Raw genomic sequence first — 19,081 nt, 5'->3', positions numbered from 1 at the left:
CCAAATTTCCTGCAATTAGTACTGCAAAAATGTAAGAAGGTATTTTCATCGGGCCTCGGATTCGTGACTTGATGAATGACATAACCTTTGAAGAGTTGCTGACAGATACTGAGAAGGCAGCTTGGCTTGCCTTCAAAGATGTATGCAACAATTTCTTGGGTAACGTCAGGTCTCACAATTACAAGGAACTGACGGAACACATGCTTGGACTGTTACATGGCTATGGGGTGCAACATGTCTTTGAAAATACATTTTCTGTATTCTCATTTTGATTTTTTCTCACCTAATCTCGGAGATGTGAGTGACGAACATGGTGAGCGATTTCACCAAGACATCGCTGCCATGGAAAGACGATATATGAAAGATGGTCACCAAACCTTTTGGCAGATTACTGCTGGACACTCCTACAAGAAGTTTCACCATCCACCCACAAACGAAAAATCTCCATGACATGTTTCTAACTTGTAAATACATTTCAAGCTTTTTGCAGCTTTCTTGTACCTTTTTTTTTTAATATTTTGTAATACAAACAATTCATTTTGTTCCATGATCAGTATTTTATCCAGCTACAGGTTCCCCCTGTACTGTAATGGAGTAGTTTCCAAGTGTCGCGAAAGTTGCTACTTTGTTTTTCATGAATTACAATATATTGCTTACTATATGGAATATAGGCTAAGTGGTACATGTGGCGTATCTTTTCCAGAAAAATTGGTACATGATGGAACATTTCTGATTTCATTTTCGTAATCAGCATATTTGATTTATTAAAGAACACCCTCTTTCATCTTGTGGCAAGACACAAAGTTCAAATTTGTTGCACTGTGTAATCTGTGGAAAAAAAGTAGCGGATAATAGTAGAGAGGGGGGAGAAAGTGAGTGGGCAGAGCAAAAGCAGTGCACACTACTGCAAACGGCTCATAGCTGCAGTCGCATTGCCCCCTTCATGCCACATCCCACCCTCTCGCATGTTCTTCGGTCGAGCCCTCTTGAGTCACTACTTGAGCAGACTTACTTTCGTTTGTTTGCTCCAAAGATTCCTGGGACAGAGTACAGTGTTGTATAGTTCAAAGCACTAGACAATGGATAATATCAAAGTAACATTGCAAACTAAAAATAGCCTAAGTTTCAAGATATATATTCTCCGCCCTCTACATGTTTTTCTCCTATTCCAGCTACAGTACTACAAGGTAAGCAGATTTTCCAAGGTCAATCTAGACAAGTGTGGCCACTTTTTCTTTTAAGGCCTTCCCTAGGTCCCTTGTTTATGTAAATCTTCTTCTGTGGATATTCAATCGTATGGTTGAATGTTGCAGGTCACCTAATCTAGTGTTAAGAGTCTAAAGTAATTTCTGCTTTTGAATGCTTCTCACATGTAATGATAAAAGGACAACGATTAGAATAAAGAAAGTTCTCATTCCACTTCTTCACGAGCAATGAAGATTTTTCATCACTGTTAGTATTGTAAGAACTAACAGGGTGTCTACAAATTTGTAAAAACAAAATTCCCCGACAAAGAACCAAAATTCTCCAGATCAAGTCATTATTGTATTTACCTAGGTAAATATGTGTATAAGATGGTCACTACACTTTAGCTAAACATCACGCTTACACTTAACCAAGTTACTCAAATACTCACTTCACTTGTTAAAAGTAGTAACAAGAAGGGAAAATGTACATAAATTGACTTGAGTGATTGAATTGGTGTTTTAAGTCCACTTTATGCACAGTAAGGCTAATTGGGACTGGACCTACAGTTTAAAGTGGGATCCGAACCACTATGTGCCTCTACCGGGTATTGAACCCCGGACCCCTTGATTACAAGGTGAGAAATTGACTTTAGTAGGGGCATCAGGGGTGAGCTTTTACAGATTACTAGCCACATATTTACTAATGGTAAAGCAAAAAAAATTCTTTCTTTATAAAAAATCATAATTATAAGTAGGGAACGTATTTTTAGGTGCTAAAAAAAGTGCAATTTGTATACAAAAGTTACTATTCTTAGTGCAATGAATACTATTTTTTGATTATAAAAATATATAATTTGTCCATTGTAAATACTTTTATCATATTTTGAAGTACTGCACAACCATATGCTTTTCAATGTTCTCCGTGGTGAAGTTCTTCCAGTTGTCCATGGGTAGTCACGAACACTACTGGGTTTAACAATCCCATGAACTTTCAATGTGATCCTTACAACTCAGAAGTGTCCAAGGAGAACCTTCTCCCCACGCTGCACGAACTTATTGGTGCAAACTTCATAAATGCAAGTGCTGCTGATTCCCAAGGCAGGCTTGGTTCTCCCTGAGGCAGAGTGGGAACGTAGCCTTGGAACGAAGAGGTTGTAGGTTCGATACCCGCTGGAGGCACATAATGGCTCAAATCCCACATTAAACTGTAGGTCAAGTCCCTATTAGTCTATCTATGCATTAGGTGTGCTAAAAAAAACTCAACCAGATAGGTTCACAGTGGTCTTGCCTCCTTGATGAACAGCATCTATACTAGGGCAGTTGTAGTTTCCGGTGCAAACCCACCCCTTTCACCTAACTTTTGTGTCAATGGGGGAAATAGGCAATGTGATTGGTCACTTGCAGGGTTGCCTTTCCTACCTGTCACAGCAGGCACTCGAAACAGCTAATCATGCAGAGGTATTCTTGGAATCTTCCATGCTCTTACACTGTTGGAGCCTGGGAATAATGCTGACCCTGTTTTAACAACTAAATGATTTTGAAGTTTGATGTACTACACATACGGTCCCTTTAATTGGCTTGGAGGTACAGCGTTTAACAACTGAGAACGCCTTATCCAGTCAGTTTGCTCCACATTTTTCAAATTTCATGATGCAAGATGGTAAAAATTTGCACAGACATTGACACCCTTTGCCGGTGGCGTAGCAACATATCGCAAGGACCTGGGCGAGATTCTTTACATTTGAATTTTCAGTCTGAAATTGTGAATCTACACAAAATCTTCAGGGATAAGTCAGCAAATTATTTTGTAGGTTAGTCGCGTGTTACTCACAAATCCAGAATATAAAAAAGGAAAGTTAAAAATTGTACTTACGTATGTGAGTATAGTGCTCTTATTGTAGAACGACGTTTCAGAGTTTGACTATCTCTTTCCTCAGGTTCGTATAAAAAACTAAGTACTTGACATAGTACTGCGTCAAAAATGTAATATGAGGATTGTGGTTAAAGGTTGGTTAGGATACATTTAAAATATTAATTTTTTGCTATTAGAAGTACGTAAAAAAAATCCTTATTAAGGAAATTAAAGTTGGCAACATACCAATTGCTTTTGGAATACCTAAGACACACAAACAAGGCATACCACTTAGGCCTATTATACCAACATACGAACATCCGGGATATGGGCTAGCAAAAATGCTGGTAAAAAGAATAAGGAAGATAAATGAGAACACCCAATATAGCGTTAGGAATGCCATAGAAGTTAAAGAATGTATAGAAAATCTTGAAATTGATAACGAGGATACAATAAGTAGTTTTGATGTTATTAACTTATACCCAAGAGTACCGAGGGGGCGGGCGGGAGATTGTTTACTAAGGTGGCTGTTAGAAAAAGGAATAGACATCCTAACTGCTTGGGAATATGTACGATGGTATAACCTTGTAACGGAATATAACTTTTTCTGTCAATGACAGTATTTATAGACAAAAAGAAGGCTTGGCAATGGGAAACCCCATTTCTGGTATAGTAGCGAGCATTTTTATGCACTTCATTCAGAAGGCAGCTTTGGAAAAAACGAGAATGGGTATTAAATATTATGGGAGATACGTTGATGATATCTTGATTATAGGAAAGGGGGCAGCACTGAACAAGGTAAAAAGTAAAGAAAAAGTAAAGTGTTCCCCTGTGCTTAGCACCACGCCATGAAGGCGTTATTTGAAAAATTAGAAAAACAAGACGAAAGAATAAACTTCACTAGGGAAAACTTAAGTGATGGAAAAATCAATTTCCTGGATCTTAGTATCTTGAAAGAAGGGAATAGGATTAGAACAGGAGTACATCATAAACCCCTATCGGGGAACTTATATATTAACAAGGAATCGGCGCACCCCGAAATAACAAAGAAAAACGTATTCCTTAACTTTTTTTATTAGGGCCGGAAGACTATGCAATAATGGAAAAGAAAAAGACAACGAAATTCGGTGGATAAGAAAAACAGGATTAAAAAACAGATATACAAATAGAGAAATGGATAAGATAGCGGAGAGAGCACAGAAAATTATTAGGAAAGAAACCAATAAAGAGGAAGGGGATCAAAAAGAAGAGGAAAAAATCGAAAATAGGAGGGTAAAGTACGTTGGCATCCCTTACCATCAATCTGTATCGGAAAAAATCGGAAAAATAACGAGAAATTTTGGAATCGTTTGCGGGATGAAAGCACCAAAGAATGTAGAAAAATACTTCACCGATTATAAGAAAGGAAAGACAACTAGGGAAATACCGGAAAAACAGAAGGGGGTTTATCGAATAGAATGCCAATGCGGGAAGGAGTACATAGGACAGACGGGCCGAAATATGGGTAAAAGATGGAGCGAGCATGAAAAGGACATAAGGGAAAAAGTTCCCAAAACGGGTCTCTCGGAACACATTTTGGAAAGTGGGCATAGAATCCCAAAAAAAGAGATAATCAGAAAAGAGGGGAGGAAATTAGGAAGAAACGTGTATGAAACAGCAAATATTTGTAGGGGGGGGGAAGAATAATCTTAATAGGGACGAAGGAAATTTGGAAAAAGGGTGGATCAATTTCCTCAAAAAATGGGACAAAGCCTGGAAGATTGAACCCAATATCGGTTTCCACGTCACTCCGGAAGTTATGCAAGCTGCAAGAGAGGAACGTGAATTTACGTTGGAAATGTGACCTAATAAGGGGAAACGAGAAAATTAAGGGGAGGGGTAACATTCGTGGAGAATTGACCTTAATGTGGATTGAGAACCACAGTTGGGTAGGAAAGGCCAAACCTGCAGGTTGCATTGTGATTCATGCAGGTTTTTAGATTTTTAACTTTTTTAACTGTGAATAGGTCTACTGTACAAGTTTTTTTTAGGGAACGACTTGGTTTTTACATACTTCTAATAGCAAAAACTTAATATTTTAAATGTATCCTAACCAACCCTTAACCACAATCCTCATATTACATTCTTGACGCAGTACAATGTCAAGTACTTAGTTTTTTTATACGAAACTGAGGAAAGAGATAGTCAATCTCTGAAACGTCGTTCTACAATAAGAGCACTATACTCACATACGTAAGTACAATTTTTAACTTTCCTTTTTTATAGTCAGCAAATTATCATATTTAAGTAATAATAATAAATTACCGACGAAAATGATATTTAATAACCACCCTGAAAATGTATTTCTGTTTTCCGGAGGGGTCATTCCATGTCAAATCATCCAGAATTTTGTAAAAATGTCACCCACCAACTCCGATTTTGATGAAATTCGGTATGCTTATAGAACTTTTGATGCTGATTACAAAAATGACAACTTTTTAAAAATTGGTCAAGCGGTTCAGAAGTTATGAGCTTTTTAAGATCTTTGTGTACGCCACATGTGGCTCCACTTTGAATGACACGCATTAGGTTATAAACGATCGTATCTTCCCTCGGGTTTGCCGTAGAAACTTCAAGTTTGTTTTCTTTGGTTCAGAATAGTATAAGCTTTAATGTAAATAATCTTTCAGATGAATGATTTAATCAACATGTATTTTTATATATAGTTTTATGTATTTTTTAGAAATATAAATGACCAACTTCAAGAGCGAATTTTATGCAATGCCCCCCAATTTTATATGTAGGTAGCTCAGTGTGTGTACTAATGCGTGATGGAAACATTGGGATGGGCGGTTCAGAGACAGGGTGATAAAAAAATCATTTGCATAAAATGACATTAAAAGTAAATCTTATTAAAATGCTTATGTATTTAGCACAAAGCCTGAAGTACAATATGTTTCAAGCTACAATATTCAAAATTTATGTTCACTATGTGTGAATGTAAGCATAGGCGTAACCTGGCGGGGGCAAAGGGAAGCACTTGCCCCCTCCCAAATTTATATAGTAATTAAAATTTACAAGTTAAATATATTTTGTGATCCTCCTGGCACTTGAGGAACAAACGAATAAAGAGTAATAATTGTGATTTTTCAAATGTATTTATCAAATAATCCTGGACACTATTTTTATGCAATCGAAAACTTTGTGATTATCTCAACCCGAAGATAGTTTCCAAGTGACACCCATTAAGATAGTACCTAAAAATTGTACTCTATGCATTGCCAAAATTTCGTGTACTATAAATTGTGCCGTTCACATTTTAGATGGATATTTTGGCCATTTCAAACACACTAATGTATTTGACTTATCACTAAGTACATATGTCCATTCATTTGTGTTGTTAATGTCCACTGGACACAGCATACGTTTTGGCCAGTAGTAGGAAGTTGATGGAGCAAGTGGATGCAAGAATTTAATAGCTGCATCTCCATTTTCACGTGGACTTTTGAAGCAATCCTACAAACAAGTTTGAGTCACGCACACGCACGCTACTACAACTACATAACTGTTTACAGTTGGAATTCGGAAAGCCACTTCTTCATGAAAGTCAAACCATACTGTTATACAAAACATATTACATCAGCACTTACTATTTTTGCTCTGGCTGTTAAACAACTAGTGTTTCGAAGTAAATAGTTACAAAGTTACAAGTACAGCTACTTTTTATTTAGGAATATTAACTGTAACTAGCTACTTTTAAAAGTAAGTACCTGTAACGTTAACAACGGCAACAGAGTTACTTTTTGCAGTAGGGAAATGGCTAAATTGGACAATTCTGTGCCAGACTATAAAAATAAAATATGTACCTTCTCCGGATGCTACGTGAAACGATTTTCTTGGAATTGCTGGCAAGGAAGCTATGCTTTGTTGCATGCTAAATTTAGAACATCCACGCTTTACCGTAATTCATTTCTAATTGTATGTGAAAACTACATTGTTTTTGGTAGACTGCTGCGTTAGTTTGGAATGTGGTTGTCCAGCTAGGAAAAAGTCATTGTCGAGGGAATGGATCTTTGGATCTTGAACTTGGAATGGAGGAGAAAGAAATAGGTGCAAGTGGAATCAATGACACCATTTTCAAAATACCGTGGTCAGCATAAACATGATTTAAAAAAAATTATAATCGTTCAAGCAAAGCTGACTGTGTTTTCCATCATTTATTAACAGAAATAATGTAAATATATGAATACATATTATGTACTAGAAACATAAGTAAAAACACGAAAGTCTTCGTGATCATTGATTTTGTGTAACTTTTACACAAATCAATGATCATTAACAGTACGTTACTGTTACAGTAACTGTAAAAGAAACTCAGTTACTTTCAAAGTACCAGTAACAATAACTGAGTAACTTTTTTAATGATTGACTGTAACTCAGTTACTTGTAAAAAGTAACTTACGAAACCTGCAAGTTCAAAATAGTGCATACTTCCTGGTACTGTTGTAGTTCTTTGAAATCGCTGACACATTGTAGTTTGGGTTGTTGTCATTACACCCTAGATGATTACTAAGAAATTTATGCCTTGACTACTATTTCTACGGAATTGGTACATAATTGCCGTACTTGTTGCTTTATACTATAGAAGTCTATACAAGTATTTTTACTGTTCCAACCATCCCGTCACAAGGATATTTTCTGTGGTATGTGGCTAAAAAAGCTCCATTTGAAAAAACTTCAATCAGCACAAATGTGTAGTATTAATTCTTATTTCATATTACGTATCCCCCATGAAGAGTAGCCAAAAACGAACTTCCATATTGAGATAAAATGTACAAAAAGAATGTTCTCGAAGATAAATTTGCTAAACTTGGGAATGTTAATAATGATTATAATTATATAATATATAAAATTTTTAAAAAAATGAAGACTGTTGAAACTAACTTAGATACAGTGGAACCTCGATTTTACGTTATCCAGGAGACCAAGCTGAAAAAACTTAATACGCGTTAAAATGTAAAATCTTGGAAAATTTCTAAACAATTTCATATGTTGGGACCACGAAGATTGAATGCAAAATTAAGCAAAATGTAAAATCGAGGAACTTAAATCGGGGTTCCACTGTAATTATCACTTGCAAATTTTAAATTAATCTATAAATTTAGGAGAGGACAAGAACTTCCCTTTGCCCCCGCCAGGTTACGCCTATGCTTACATTCACACATAGTGAACATAAATTTTGAATATTGTAGCTTGAAACATATTGTACTTCAGGCTTTGTGCTAAATACATAAGCATTTTTAATAAGATTTACTTTTAATGTCATTTTATGCAAATGATTTTTTTATCACCCTGTCTCTGAACCGCCCATCCCAATTTTTCCATCAGGCATTAGTACACACTCTGAGCTACCTACATATAAAATTGGGGGAAATTGAAGGGGGGGCATTGCATGAAATTCGCTCTTGAAGTTGGTCATTTATATTTCTAAAAAATACATAAAACTATATATAAAAATACATGTTTATTAATGCATTCATCTGAAAGATTATTTACATTAAAGCTTATACTATTCTGAACCAAAGAAAACAAACTTGAAGTTTCTACGGCAAACCCGAGGGAAGATACGATCGTTTATAACCTAATGCGTGTCATTCGAAGTGGAGCCACATGTGGCGTACACGAAGATCTTAAAAAGCTCATAACTTCTGAACCCCTTGACCAATTTTTAAAAAGTTGTCATTTTTGTAATCAGCATCAAAAGTTCTATAAGCATACCGAATTTCATCAAAATCGGGGTTGGTGGGTGACATGGCCTGGATGAATTGACGTGGAATGACCTGGAGTTGAAATCTGAAACCGCTATTATTATCCGTTGAAAACAACGCAAGCATTTGAATGTCTCGCACTTGCTTCATGGCAGTTGAAGGTGATTTATTGTTATAATATTAAAATCAGAAGTGCAAGGTCAAAAGAAGAAAAGATAAGACAAAGTGCTTTTTATTCAATATAATAATAAATGGGTAAAAATGTTCAAGCAAGTTATGTATTTTTTTTGCGAAAATGTTTCACATGAGAAATATGACAATTTTTACTTTTTTCTGGTCCCCTTAAGCTTAGGGGCCACCTGCCTGTATGTTACACCCCTGATTTGATGTATATAATGTTTAACTAGAATTTAAAGCAAAGCACCTTTCGGATTCATTCAAGGTTTCAAGGTTCACGGGTGTTAAACCTTTGTGGTAGAAATTAAGGGTCCTTCTTAATAAAGGTTATTTTTGTAGTTAAGCAGATGGTTTAAAGGCATTTTTCAAGTTAAAATAGGGTTTTAAGGAATTTATAGTTCATGTAGGCATTTTTAGGTCCTACATAATTTCAGTTGAGGGGTGCAGTGTACATGAAATGGAAAGATCTTTAAATAGCATGTGTCTAGGACGTAGAAAAAAAAGGTATGGACCTAGAAATCAGTTCCCTAATTATAACAAATACATAATTACACTAAAATTTAGTATTAACGCATTAATCTTAATATGAACCACCCAAAATTGCAATAAGATAGTGGTAAATGATAATAGCCACTTACTGTAGTAAATTTCTACTTGAAAATAGTTCAAAACTTTTCCTAGATTATTTAATATATGATGTAACTACTGGTAATATTCAGTATAGCAAACTTAAGTATAGTTTGTCCATCACAAATTAAAAATTCCTTGCTTGTCCTTTCATTTTCTTTATTCAACAACTTACTTTTAGTGCAATATTACCTAAATGTTTACCTTTTCCAGAAACACAGTAAATTTATTTAACATTTCAATGACTTTCCTTGGATTTCCAGACTAGTCCACACCCTGACTAAGGTTATAAAGGGTGATCCATAAAGAACGCCAGATTTGAAGTTGCTATAAATGAAATTTATTTTTGGAAATATATATATATTATTCTCTTCAGGAGATATTAAGGTTTAAACATGGAAAACAATATCGGGCATATGACCCCTTTACTAGCCCTACATGCAATCACTCGGTCCATGAAATTCACCATGACCAGATCCCGCATCAAGTGTGTTGAGGACATGTCGAATTTCTTGCTTAAGTTCCAACATATTTCGGGGTTTTGTTCTGGTCAACTTGTGACTTGGTGTACCCCCAAAGATTATTCTGTCAGTGAACTTCTCACGCAGCAGATTGATTGTTTCTTGATTGTGTTGTTGGAACCATACATTTTCGATGTTCATTTGATCCAAACGAGGCCAAAGAAAATCAGTTAGCATTGCACGGTAACAAATTCCATTCACTGACAAGAGCATTTCCTTCATAAACTTCAAAAAATTAAGGACCGATCAAACCCCCACTCCAAATCCCACACCAAACCATAACTCTCTGAGTATGCATTTCCTTTTCCTGATTCACTCTTGGGTTCTCAGATCCCCAGACTCAACAATTCTGCTGGTTTACGAACCCGTTTAAATGAAAATGAGCTTCATCGCTGAAAATGATGCGCTTTGCGAAACCCTTGTTCTCTCGTTTCCTTTCAAGGATCCAGTCAACAAATTGCAGTAGTTTTCCATGATCCGCTGGTTTCAGTTCCTGTGTTAACTGCACTTTGTATGCATGCAAGTGTAGATATTTCGTCAAGATTCTTTGCATTGTTGCTGGTGCCATATGCAGTTCTTGAGCACGACGGCGATACAATTTGGAGGACTCACAGCAACGTTTGCTTCACTCCGGCGACTTTGAGGGCATCCAGGGCTTTTGATGTCTTGTGTTGATCCAGTTTCTTCAAATTTCTTGATCAACCTACGAACAGTTGATTTGTTCGGTGCATGAAAATGACCAAGTATCGAACGGAGTTTCCAAACAGTTACCGCGAAACTTTCGCCATTCTTGTAGTGTGTTTTGACAATCAAAACTCGCTGTTCCTTTCCATGACGTTAACAACACACACAAACAGTAGAACAACTGAAATGCTTCTCACCTCAATGATAACAACAATCACACAAACAATGCTGGAAAAAAGAAAAGAAAAAGGTGTACTTTTCAAATCCGGCGTTCTTTACGGATCACCCTTTATTTTAGAAGATATAAATAGCAGCACTGAACTCAAGACCTTGGAAAGGTGTATGTGGGAAGAACCTGCCATGCAATGCTGCCAGGTTTATCACTTCCACCATTAACCTTTACTCTCCCGATGATACCATACGGTATCATCAGAGTAAGGTCGTACTGCCCCGATGATACCATATGGTATCATGGTGCTGATTACAAAATGAATGTGCTTTTTGGACCTTCATGCTCTTATGTTTGGGTGGAAACTTTGACACAGGTCTGGAGCAAGCCTGGGAAATTCACATAGAAAAACCGACACCCCCCCCCCCTCTCGCAACATATCCATGCCACATTTCCCAACAGAGTTTCACATTTTGGCTCATTATTCAACTTGTATGGCACCCAGGAACATGAAAAACGTTTCATTCTCTTTGGAAACGTCCATTCTTTGAAAAGAATACTAAGGTTTGCACCCTCTCCCCAAAATAGGGAGAGAAGAGGGGGGCAAACTCCAGATTTTTGTTTTTTCCATTGAAATTCGGGGGTTTTGCCCCCCCCCCCCCCACCCCCCACCCAAACCCTCACTTTCTTCGGTCCGGCGTTCTGAATTGTACACGGTTGCATGCGCTGATGTTTTAGCTGCAAAACAAAAGTTATCCGAAGTAGATTGCTCCCATAGTGCCAGAGTTATAACAATTTTCCTCCAAAGAGTGTTCGAATTTTAAAATCCCGCCAAGAAGCCCGGGCGAGAACGGGGGTACTCCCTGCTCGGGAGTCTAAAGGTTAAAAATTGAAATGGCATTTCATATTTCACCAGAATTTGTGTGATTATTAAAATAGGTGATCCAATGAAGATGCACATCAAAGTCAATTACAACAGAATATACTCATTATCCATATAAGGTCTGGTTATGTCAACTTCACTATTCAGAATGGAGACACACTTACATTTATGACAAAATCTTAGCAGTGTCGCAAAACACTACAAGGTTTGATTGATTTAGTTGGTTTTAAGTCCACTTTATGCACAGTAAGGCTAATCGGGACTGGACCTACAGTTTAAAGTTCGATTCGAACCACTATGTGCCTCCTCCGGGAATCGAACCCGCGACTCCTTGATTACCACTATGCTATCGGGGAAGCCCAAAACACTTCAAGGCACTGACCTGTAATCTGTTGCCAGGTTGCTGAACTAGGATGACCTTGGCATGATTTGCACCAGCATCTCTGCAGATGTGTGTGACAATTAGATCAATGCGTAGTACAAAATGGCACCTTTGTCAGGACATGCAGTATCTACTGTGTTAATGTCAGGAAAGAAACAGCTCTATTTTAAATAGTTTATTGTGTACAAAGCACATCCTGTTACAACTTATGCCAAGGTATAATTAAAAATTCTGCATGTACCATAATTGAAACACAGACACCTCTTCATCATATTGCAACATACAATTTCTCCTAATAATAGTAGTATCTAGTTTACATCTAATTTGTAATATGAATTCACCTGGTATGAAATGCAGCTGGACATTTTCCTTCTTGGCCAACAAACAGCGCTGTTTGGCCTCAACTTCCCCCACCGTATGACTAATATACTCTGTGCGATTTCCAATTATTGTGTCAGATGCCGTACTCTGATATTTGGCAGCAAAAATCGATCATAGTGGAAAATATACATCGAAGTATGTTGAAAGAACTGTTGATAGCTTTTGATGATGAGTTTGCCGATTAATTCTTTCCAAACAGATTTCACTAACAACAATTTTCAAAATTTTCAACATTCAATATTATAATCTAGCACAAGAAGCTTCGTTTCCTCTTTTTCTTCAGCAACAAATATTTAAATTTTAAACTGTAACATTAGATACATAAAAAACCTTGCACTTTGAAATGGTCTCATGCAAAAAACAACAATTACAGAGAACTATGAACAACGAACTACCTGTTAACACCTTTTCAAAAACCGTGTTGAAATACACTTTTTCCTTAGTGCATAAATTATAATTTATCTTAACTACATATATATATATATATATTTATTTCAATATCATGGTTGCAACTACCCAAAGCATTGCAATCATACATTTAGGGTTTAAAAAGCTAAATGTTAATAGTATTGTCTATGAAAGCAAATGGTTTGTTCTCATAAAAATATTTCAGAAGAGACAAATGTAAGAATATTACTGTGAGATTTTTTTAATGGCCAACTTTTCTTAAAATATTGATACTCAACTGTGGTGAAAGGCGATAGCACAACTAACACTGTACAGAGCTGACAATGAGTTTTGGTACGACAGACCTCCTCGCGTTAGTAAGTTGAATTTCGAGCTGAATGAGGAGTGGCTCCCAATAGAAATGAATACACAGAAAAAAAACAAGGAAACTTCTCTTAACAAGTCAGACACCGTCACTTTGGGATCAAAAAGGTTCAAAACATTAAAGTTGTAAAGTGTCTGTTGCACTTCTACGTAAGAAATGCACAATCTCTTACACCTCACACACACTGTGCTTTTTAGTTATTTTCTTCAGTTGGGCCATTCTACTGCTCCTTGTCTTTCTCCTTCTTGCCTATTGGAATAGCTGCCTTCACTCTGAAACACAAATGTTATGTCAATATTTCCATTGTGGATTGAACAGGGTAGCAAAGTGGAACACACACTCCCTAAACTAAGACAGAAAGTAAATTGAAGGGCTTGGTAGTAAATCGTGATAAGGGACATTTTGGAAGTTATCGAGTTACAAAGTAACTCATCCTTCAATTTTCGAGTTAAACTGCCATGTCATGGAATTTACATTAGACTCATTGGTGAACACAACACGAAAACAATTTATCTACAGTATAGCTTCTAATAACGTTTCTGCTTAACAAATGAATTCAAGTCACCATGTTTTACTCCAGGGCCCTTCAATTTACACAAACATTTAATCTGGTGTTTTAGTTAATTTTTTTCCAGTGCAGTGAAATTGAAATCAAAATAAAGTTTTATATGCTTTGTCAATACAATCGCATTTCAGACGTAATTGCTACAAAGTAAATACACACAGATAAATCTAAAAGAGCACAATAAACAAATACATTTACATTCGGCAGATAGGATTCAAAAACATTAAAGCATGTTGTTTTCTTATAAACTAAACAGTAATGATGTGCAAGAAAATCATTATCAGTGAGAAAAACAGAGGAGTTATAAGTTACATAAGTAATAACTAGGGTATGGATTTATAGGCATTAAAAACCTCTCAAATAGGCACCAAAATGATGAAAATAGGCACTATAGAATTAAAAAGGCACTCTAAAATAAAAAGTTAAAATTAGCTAAAAACTGACACTCTTTTGTACGTTTTTTTGTTTCTTATTTGACATTGCTTTTCTGCCATTTTGCCTAATTGGGGCATGATGGTGGAGGATGATGAAATGAAATTGATAAATGTACACTGTCAAGAAACATCCTTGCCCAGCTCAGGAATAGCAGGCAGAACTGTCTGTGTATTGATTGACTCTTACAAGCTTTTATCTGAGAAAAAAAAGAAGGAGGGGTGAGTTGGCGTCATTTTGTAAAAGTATGAGTTACCAACCACTTGTCCAGTTTGCTTACCCTTTTAAAGGGACATTTGGAATTTCTAAAGATCAGAGATCTCTTGCAACCCTCAAATCTGGTTCTGGGGAATACCAGATTTCAGTCAGATCAACAAACAAAAGCTTATGTTTCTCAATGTAGTGAGTGCAAAAAGGTTCGTAAAAAAGCCAAGGTAAGCAAAAAATAGCAGAAAGGCATTTATGGTTACGATTAAGCAAAATAGCTGCCAAACCTCAAAATAGGCATTCAGAAGCACAATAAAAGTGCTTTCAGATTGCAAATGCCGTTAAATTAACTTAAAATGGTAATAAAAAAGGTAAATAGGCAAAAATCTGCACCCTAGTAAAAACAGAATTGTTATATACTTATTACACTTTGTAACCATCTGTGCTAATCACTGTGTTTGCGATTTTTCAAGTTGTCAACAACTAGACAACAGTTGCTGTTACTAATTTCTTACACAGTGCATAAGAGCGTTAAGAGGATATTTTCCCTTTCATGTTTCAATGTCATAAACTTGAAGTAGGCTATTCAAGTGACTAATCCATTCCCCAGCAAACAAAAACTAAACATGTAAATGCTCCTTTAACCCAAAAATGCAATTCTTGTTTGGTATGTGACTCTTCCCACTCCCCTCTACCTCACCACTCATTTTTTCCTGGTGGTGTTTTCCTGACTTTGTACATGATATTAATTACATTTTATTCGTGACTACAAAAGCAAAACAAATGTGTTTTGCATCTTTCACACATTGTGATGTAATTTGGCAACTAAGTTTGGTGCATTATGAGCCAAAGGGTCAAGGCCAGTTTCAAAGCACAAAGGAAAATAATGTAACTTACTTGGATGTGATGTCGGCAATCTTGCTCCTAACAATGTCCAAATTTTGATCGATCTGAGACTTATTGTTCTCGTACACCTTTGGAAGGGTGAAAAGAGCAACGAATGCTGAAAAAGAAAAAAACAAAAACAATGAAATTCTTTTAGTTTCTTAAAATGCACTTTCAACTTATGTAAATATATAGTAAAACAAAATCACAATTAACAATAGTCAAGTGTTAATATGCAACTTTCAAATAAACAGAATAATCAGTCTTTTTACAAAGATTAAATGTATCGAAAATCATGTGAATGTGGTAACAAACAACATTTTGATTAAGCATAAAAGAAAAGATCAAACGGAACACCTGCTGGAGGCTTCCGAGGAACTAATTCATTCCCGTATCCCTAAACTGCCTTCATTCTGTCTGTCCTCTTGTTTCTGTATTTTCATAAATAACTGTAGTAATCAGCTCAAGTGTGTTTATGGCTGCACTCTATGCTATGAAGAAATTTTGGAAAATAACACCTATCTAGAATTTCTTCTACAGCATTCAGTTGAATCTTTGTTGTTGTTAAGATTTTTATGAAAGAAGATGCCATCAAACTATTCGATATATATAGACAACAGCAACAACAAACCATCCAAAAATTCACGTGAATACTCCATGAGAAATTCTAAACAGATGCAGTTTTTCATAATTTGGAATACCATAGAAGTTTTTAAAAAAGACAGGAATTTTCAAAAATGACTTTGCTATCACTGGTTCTTGACTTGAATCGCAAGCTGATCATGCAATATTTTAAAATGAAACCAGAAGATTAATACGCCATTATTTTCGTACATGTAAACACTAACAATTTCAAATTGTTGCTATGTTCAAGTACCAGAATATGGGATGAGACCTACACAAGAAGAACTTTCAGTGTATTGTCAATGTGCATTATCGCACAACTGTATAAATAGAATTTTGAGTTGTGGTTAAAAAAAACAAAGTAACAAGTGTGCAATAACAAAAATTAAGCAATACTGAGAAACACCACACTCAAAAACACAGACCATGTATCACAATCAAAATGAAATGGTTAATGTTAATTCTGCTACAGTGTTGACCCCTATATATTTTTTAACAATGCAAAAAATGTTTCGACTGTGTGAGTAAAAGTCCACTGTTTTGTGGGAAAGAAAAAATTATGTGATGGATTATTTAATAATGGTCATTAAACAAATATTTCACTTAATAATTTAGAATAATGGAGTAAGTGAAACCATTTGGTATTCATGTTATGATGCTTTCAGATGCTACTGTAATTTGGACCTAGAGGTTTATATATATTTATTTAAATATTTTATACATATAATTTGGGTTTTTGTTTCACTGGTAATACTTCAAAAGAAGACAATCAAATTGTGCTTTGATCAACATGCAATGGTGTGATCTAGCGTTTACCATTTTTGGTAAAAAAAGAACATGCTACATATTAAATAGAATAGAATCAATCGCCTTAATTGAGTGGGCATGTTTAGGCCTCACAGGTTGCTCTTACAACAAACCCTTGTCATGTACATATTGCATTGATATTTGCGTAACAGTTTCAGAAAACCAGTTTGACAGTAGAGAAGTTAAAACAGAAAAATAACAGATGCTGTATACATAAAGGTAAACTGTTAATGTACTGATTACACAGAGTAAAATCTAAAACCACAATTACTATAATGTTATTCGAGTTAAAATTTAAGGCAATACCTCATTCCTGTACCTTAAAGGAAAGACAAAGCCAGGCACTATTGTTTGGACAGTAGAGGTTTCCTTAAGTTAAATTTCTATGTTGTAGGGTGGAGCTCTCCTGAGCAGGCGGGTACCTAGAAATACAATGGGGGGAAGGGGGGGAGGGTTCGACCAAGTGTCTCAATAATAATAATATATTTGATTAAAATAATATTAATTAAATATGTAAATTAATATTGTATTGTTATTATTACATGAATAGGTAAAAAGATGGTAAATAAATTTAGATATAACAGCACAAATTCATTATCTGCGTAGTTTACGTGTAGTTAAGATGGCCCAAATTTGTATCAGAATGACTTCCCTGGCAAAGAAATTAATGTCAAATATTATTGAATAACAAAAAAGGAGTTAGATTCAACTGACTAATATTTTTTGCATATATCGTAAGTTGAGTAGTAGTGTGCATAAATCTTTGGAACTGTCCTTCAAAGCCATATTATCCCAGTTACTTGCCTTCCAATAAGTTCAGCATAAATAAATAACCACAGATTACTTAAAAAATGGTTAACATGTATATTTTGATTATTTAATTTTAGTGCTTTGTAAGTCTTTCGGGGGAGGGTGGAAGGGGCGGATCCCATAGACCCCCAATACGTCCTTGCTCCTGAGGTTAGTGGTGGGGGGAGTTCATTCCATTCTTTTAATGTGGTGACTATGAAAGAGTTTCCGTAAAGTGCTGTTGTGTATGGGAATCGTGAATTTACATTTCTGACTAAGTTAAATTTGTTTTCCATTCTTCCTGTACGGGTCAATTTGGTCAAATACATATTTAGGTTTCTTGTTGTTCATAATCCTGTATAGTAAAGCCAATGCCAAATGTTCTCCTATTTTTAACGTTTAACCAATTAAGTTCCTTTAAGTATGGGGAAATACGTTCTCTTCTTTTGACATTCAGTATAAAACGCAACTGGTTTGAAGTTTCGATAGCTTGTAATTTAGAGTACTGTTGATGTTTATAAATATGGGGGAAGCATAATCAATTTTTGACATTACAAGTGTGTACAACTATTTTCTATTCTCCAAAAGACAATTCTTGCTGCGTAACATTTATCAAAAAATTGAACAGAGAAGCTGATCTCATTTCTGATCACAAAAACTAGAAAGAAACTAAAGTGAAGACGTTTTCTCCCTTTATTGTATCTTAACCCAATTGGGTGCCGACAAACACACATTTCAAAACCTCTCATTTACAAATACACAAGTTGGTTCATGCCTTCAACAAGCCCTTTCCAATTAACACATTTTCAAATTGAATATTTTACTTTTCAGACAGACTAAAAAGAAGAAATGAAAGGCCAGAAAAGTACATACATGTGTAAAAAAGACGTGTGTAGAAGAAATCTTTGCTCCTGTTACAAATTTAGTAAATTTAAAGAAATTCATTTTGAAGTATAGGATCTCCAGCTGTTCATTGTATCCCCGTGGTTAAGTCAATTGCTGACATTTTCTGGGCAATGAAGTTAATATTAGCATTTTCACACAGTGGAGGGGAATTTGTGTAGAGGGGGTACCACAATGTTTTATAATTTACTGTATTGAATATTGACGATACTGTGCTCCTTCATGAATAATCTTCATAAAATTTAAACAAAATTAATATAGGTAAGCCAAGGCCCTTCAGGGCTGTTGCGCAAAAGGATTATTAGGATTATTATATGAATGTTAATATGGATAGAAATTTATTTTAATACAGTCAAATGAAGGTTGTCAATTTGTGGTGTTTGGATCTTGATTTCAATACAGACAATAATATTATTATTGAGTGAAAACAATAGAAAAACCTCTTTATGAATAGTTAATGTCGAATTGCTGTCCCCAAGACGTGAAA

The 19,081-nt window shown here is 35.6% G+C and overlaps 1 protein-coding gene across 3 annotated transcripts in view; it reads right to left on the bottom strand.

The window, feature by feature from the left end:
* Positions 1-12,389: 12,389 nt before the first annotated feature.
* The window catches only part of LOC145989671 (uncharacterized), a 158,381-nt gene continuing 151,689 nt past the window's right edge, over positions 12,390-19,081 (bottom strand). For all 3 annotated transcript variants that reach the window (XM_083124875.1, XM_083124873.1, XM_083124876.1), the window contains 2 exons: positions 15,484-15,589; positions 12,390-13,654 (listed from right to left, as the gene is read on the bottom strand). In XM_083124875.1, the coding sequence (XP_082981001.1) occupies positions 13,603-13,654; positions 15,484-15,589 (158 nt within the window). In that variant the 3' untranslated portion in view covers positions 12,390-13,602. The remainder of the gene's footprint in view (positions 13,655-15,483; positions 15,590-19,081) is intronic.

Source organism: Lepisma saccharinum, chromosome 7, assembly GCF_977018435.1.
Source record: "Lepisma saccharinum chromosome 7, izLepSacc3.1, whole genome shotgun sequence".
Lineage (NCBI taxonomy): Eukaryota > Metazoa > Arthropoda > Insecta > Zygentoma > Lepismatidae > Lepisma > Lepisma saccharinum.
Note: the sequence above shows the minus strand (reverse complement) of the source record. Positions and strands in the feature narration are given on the sequence as shown.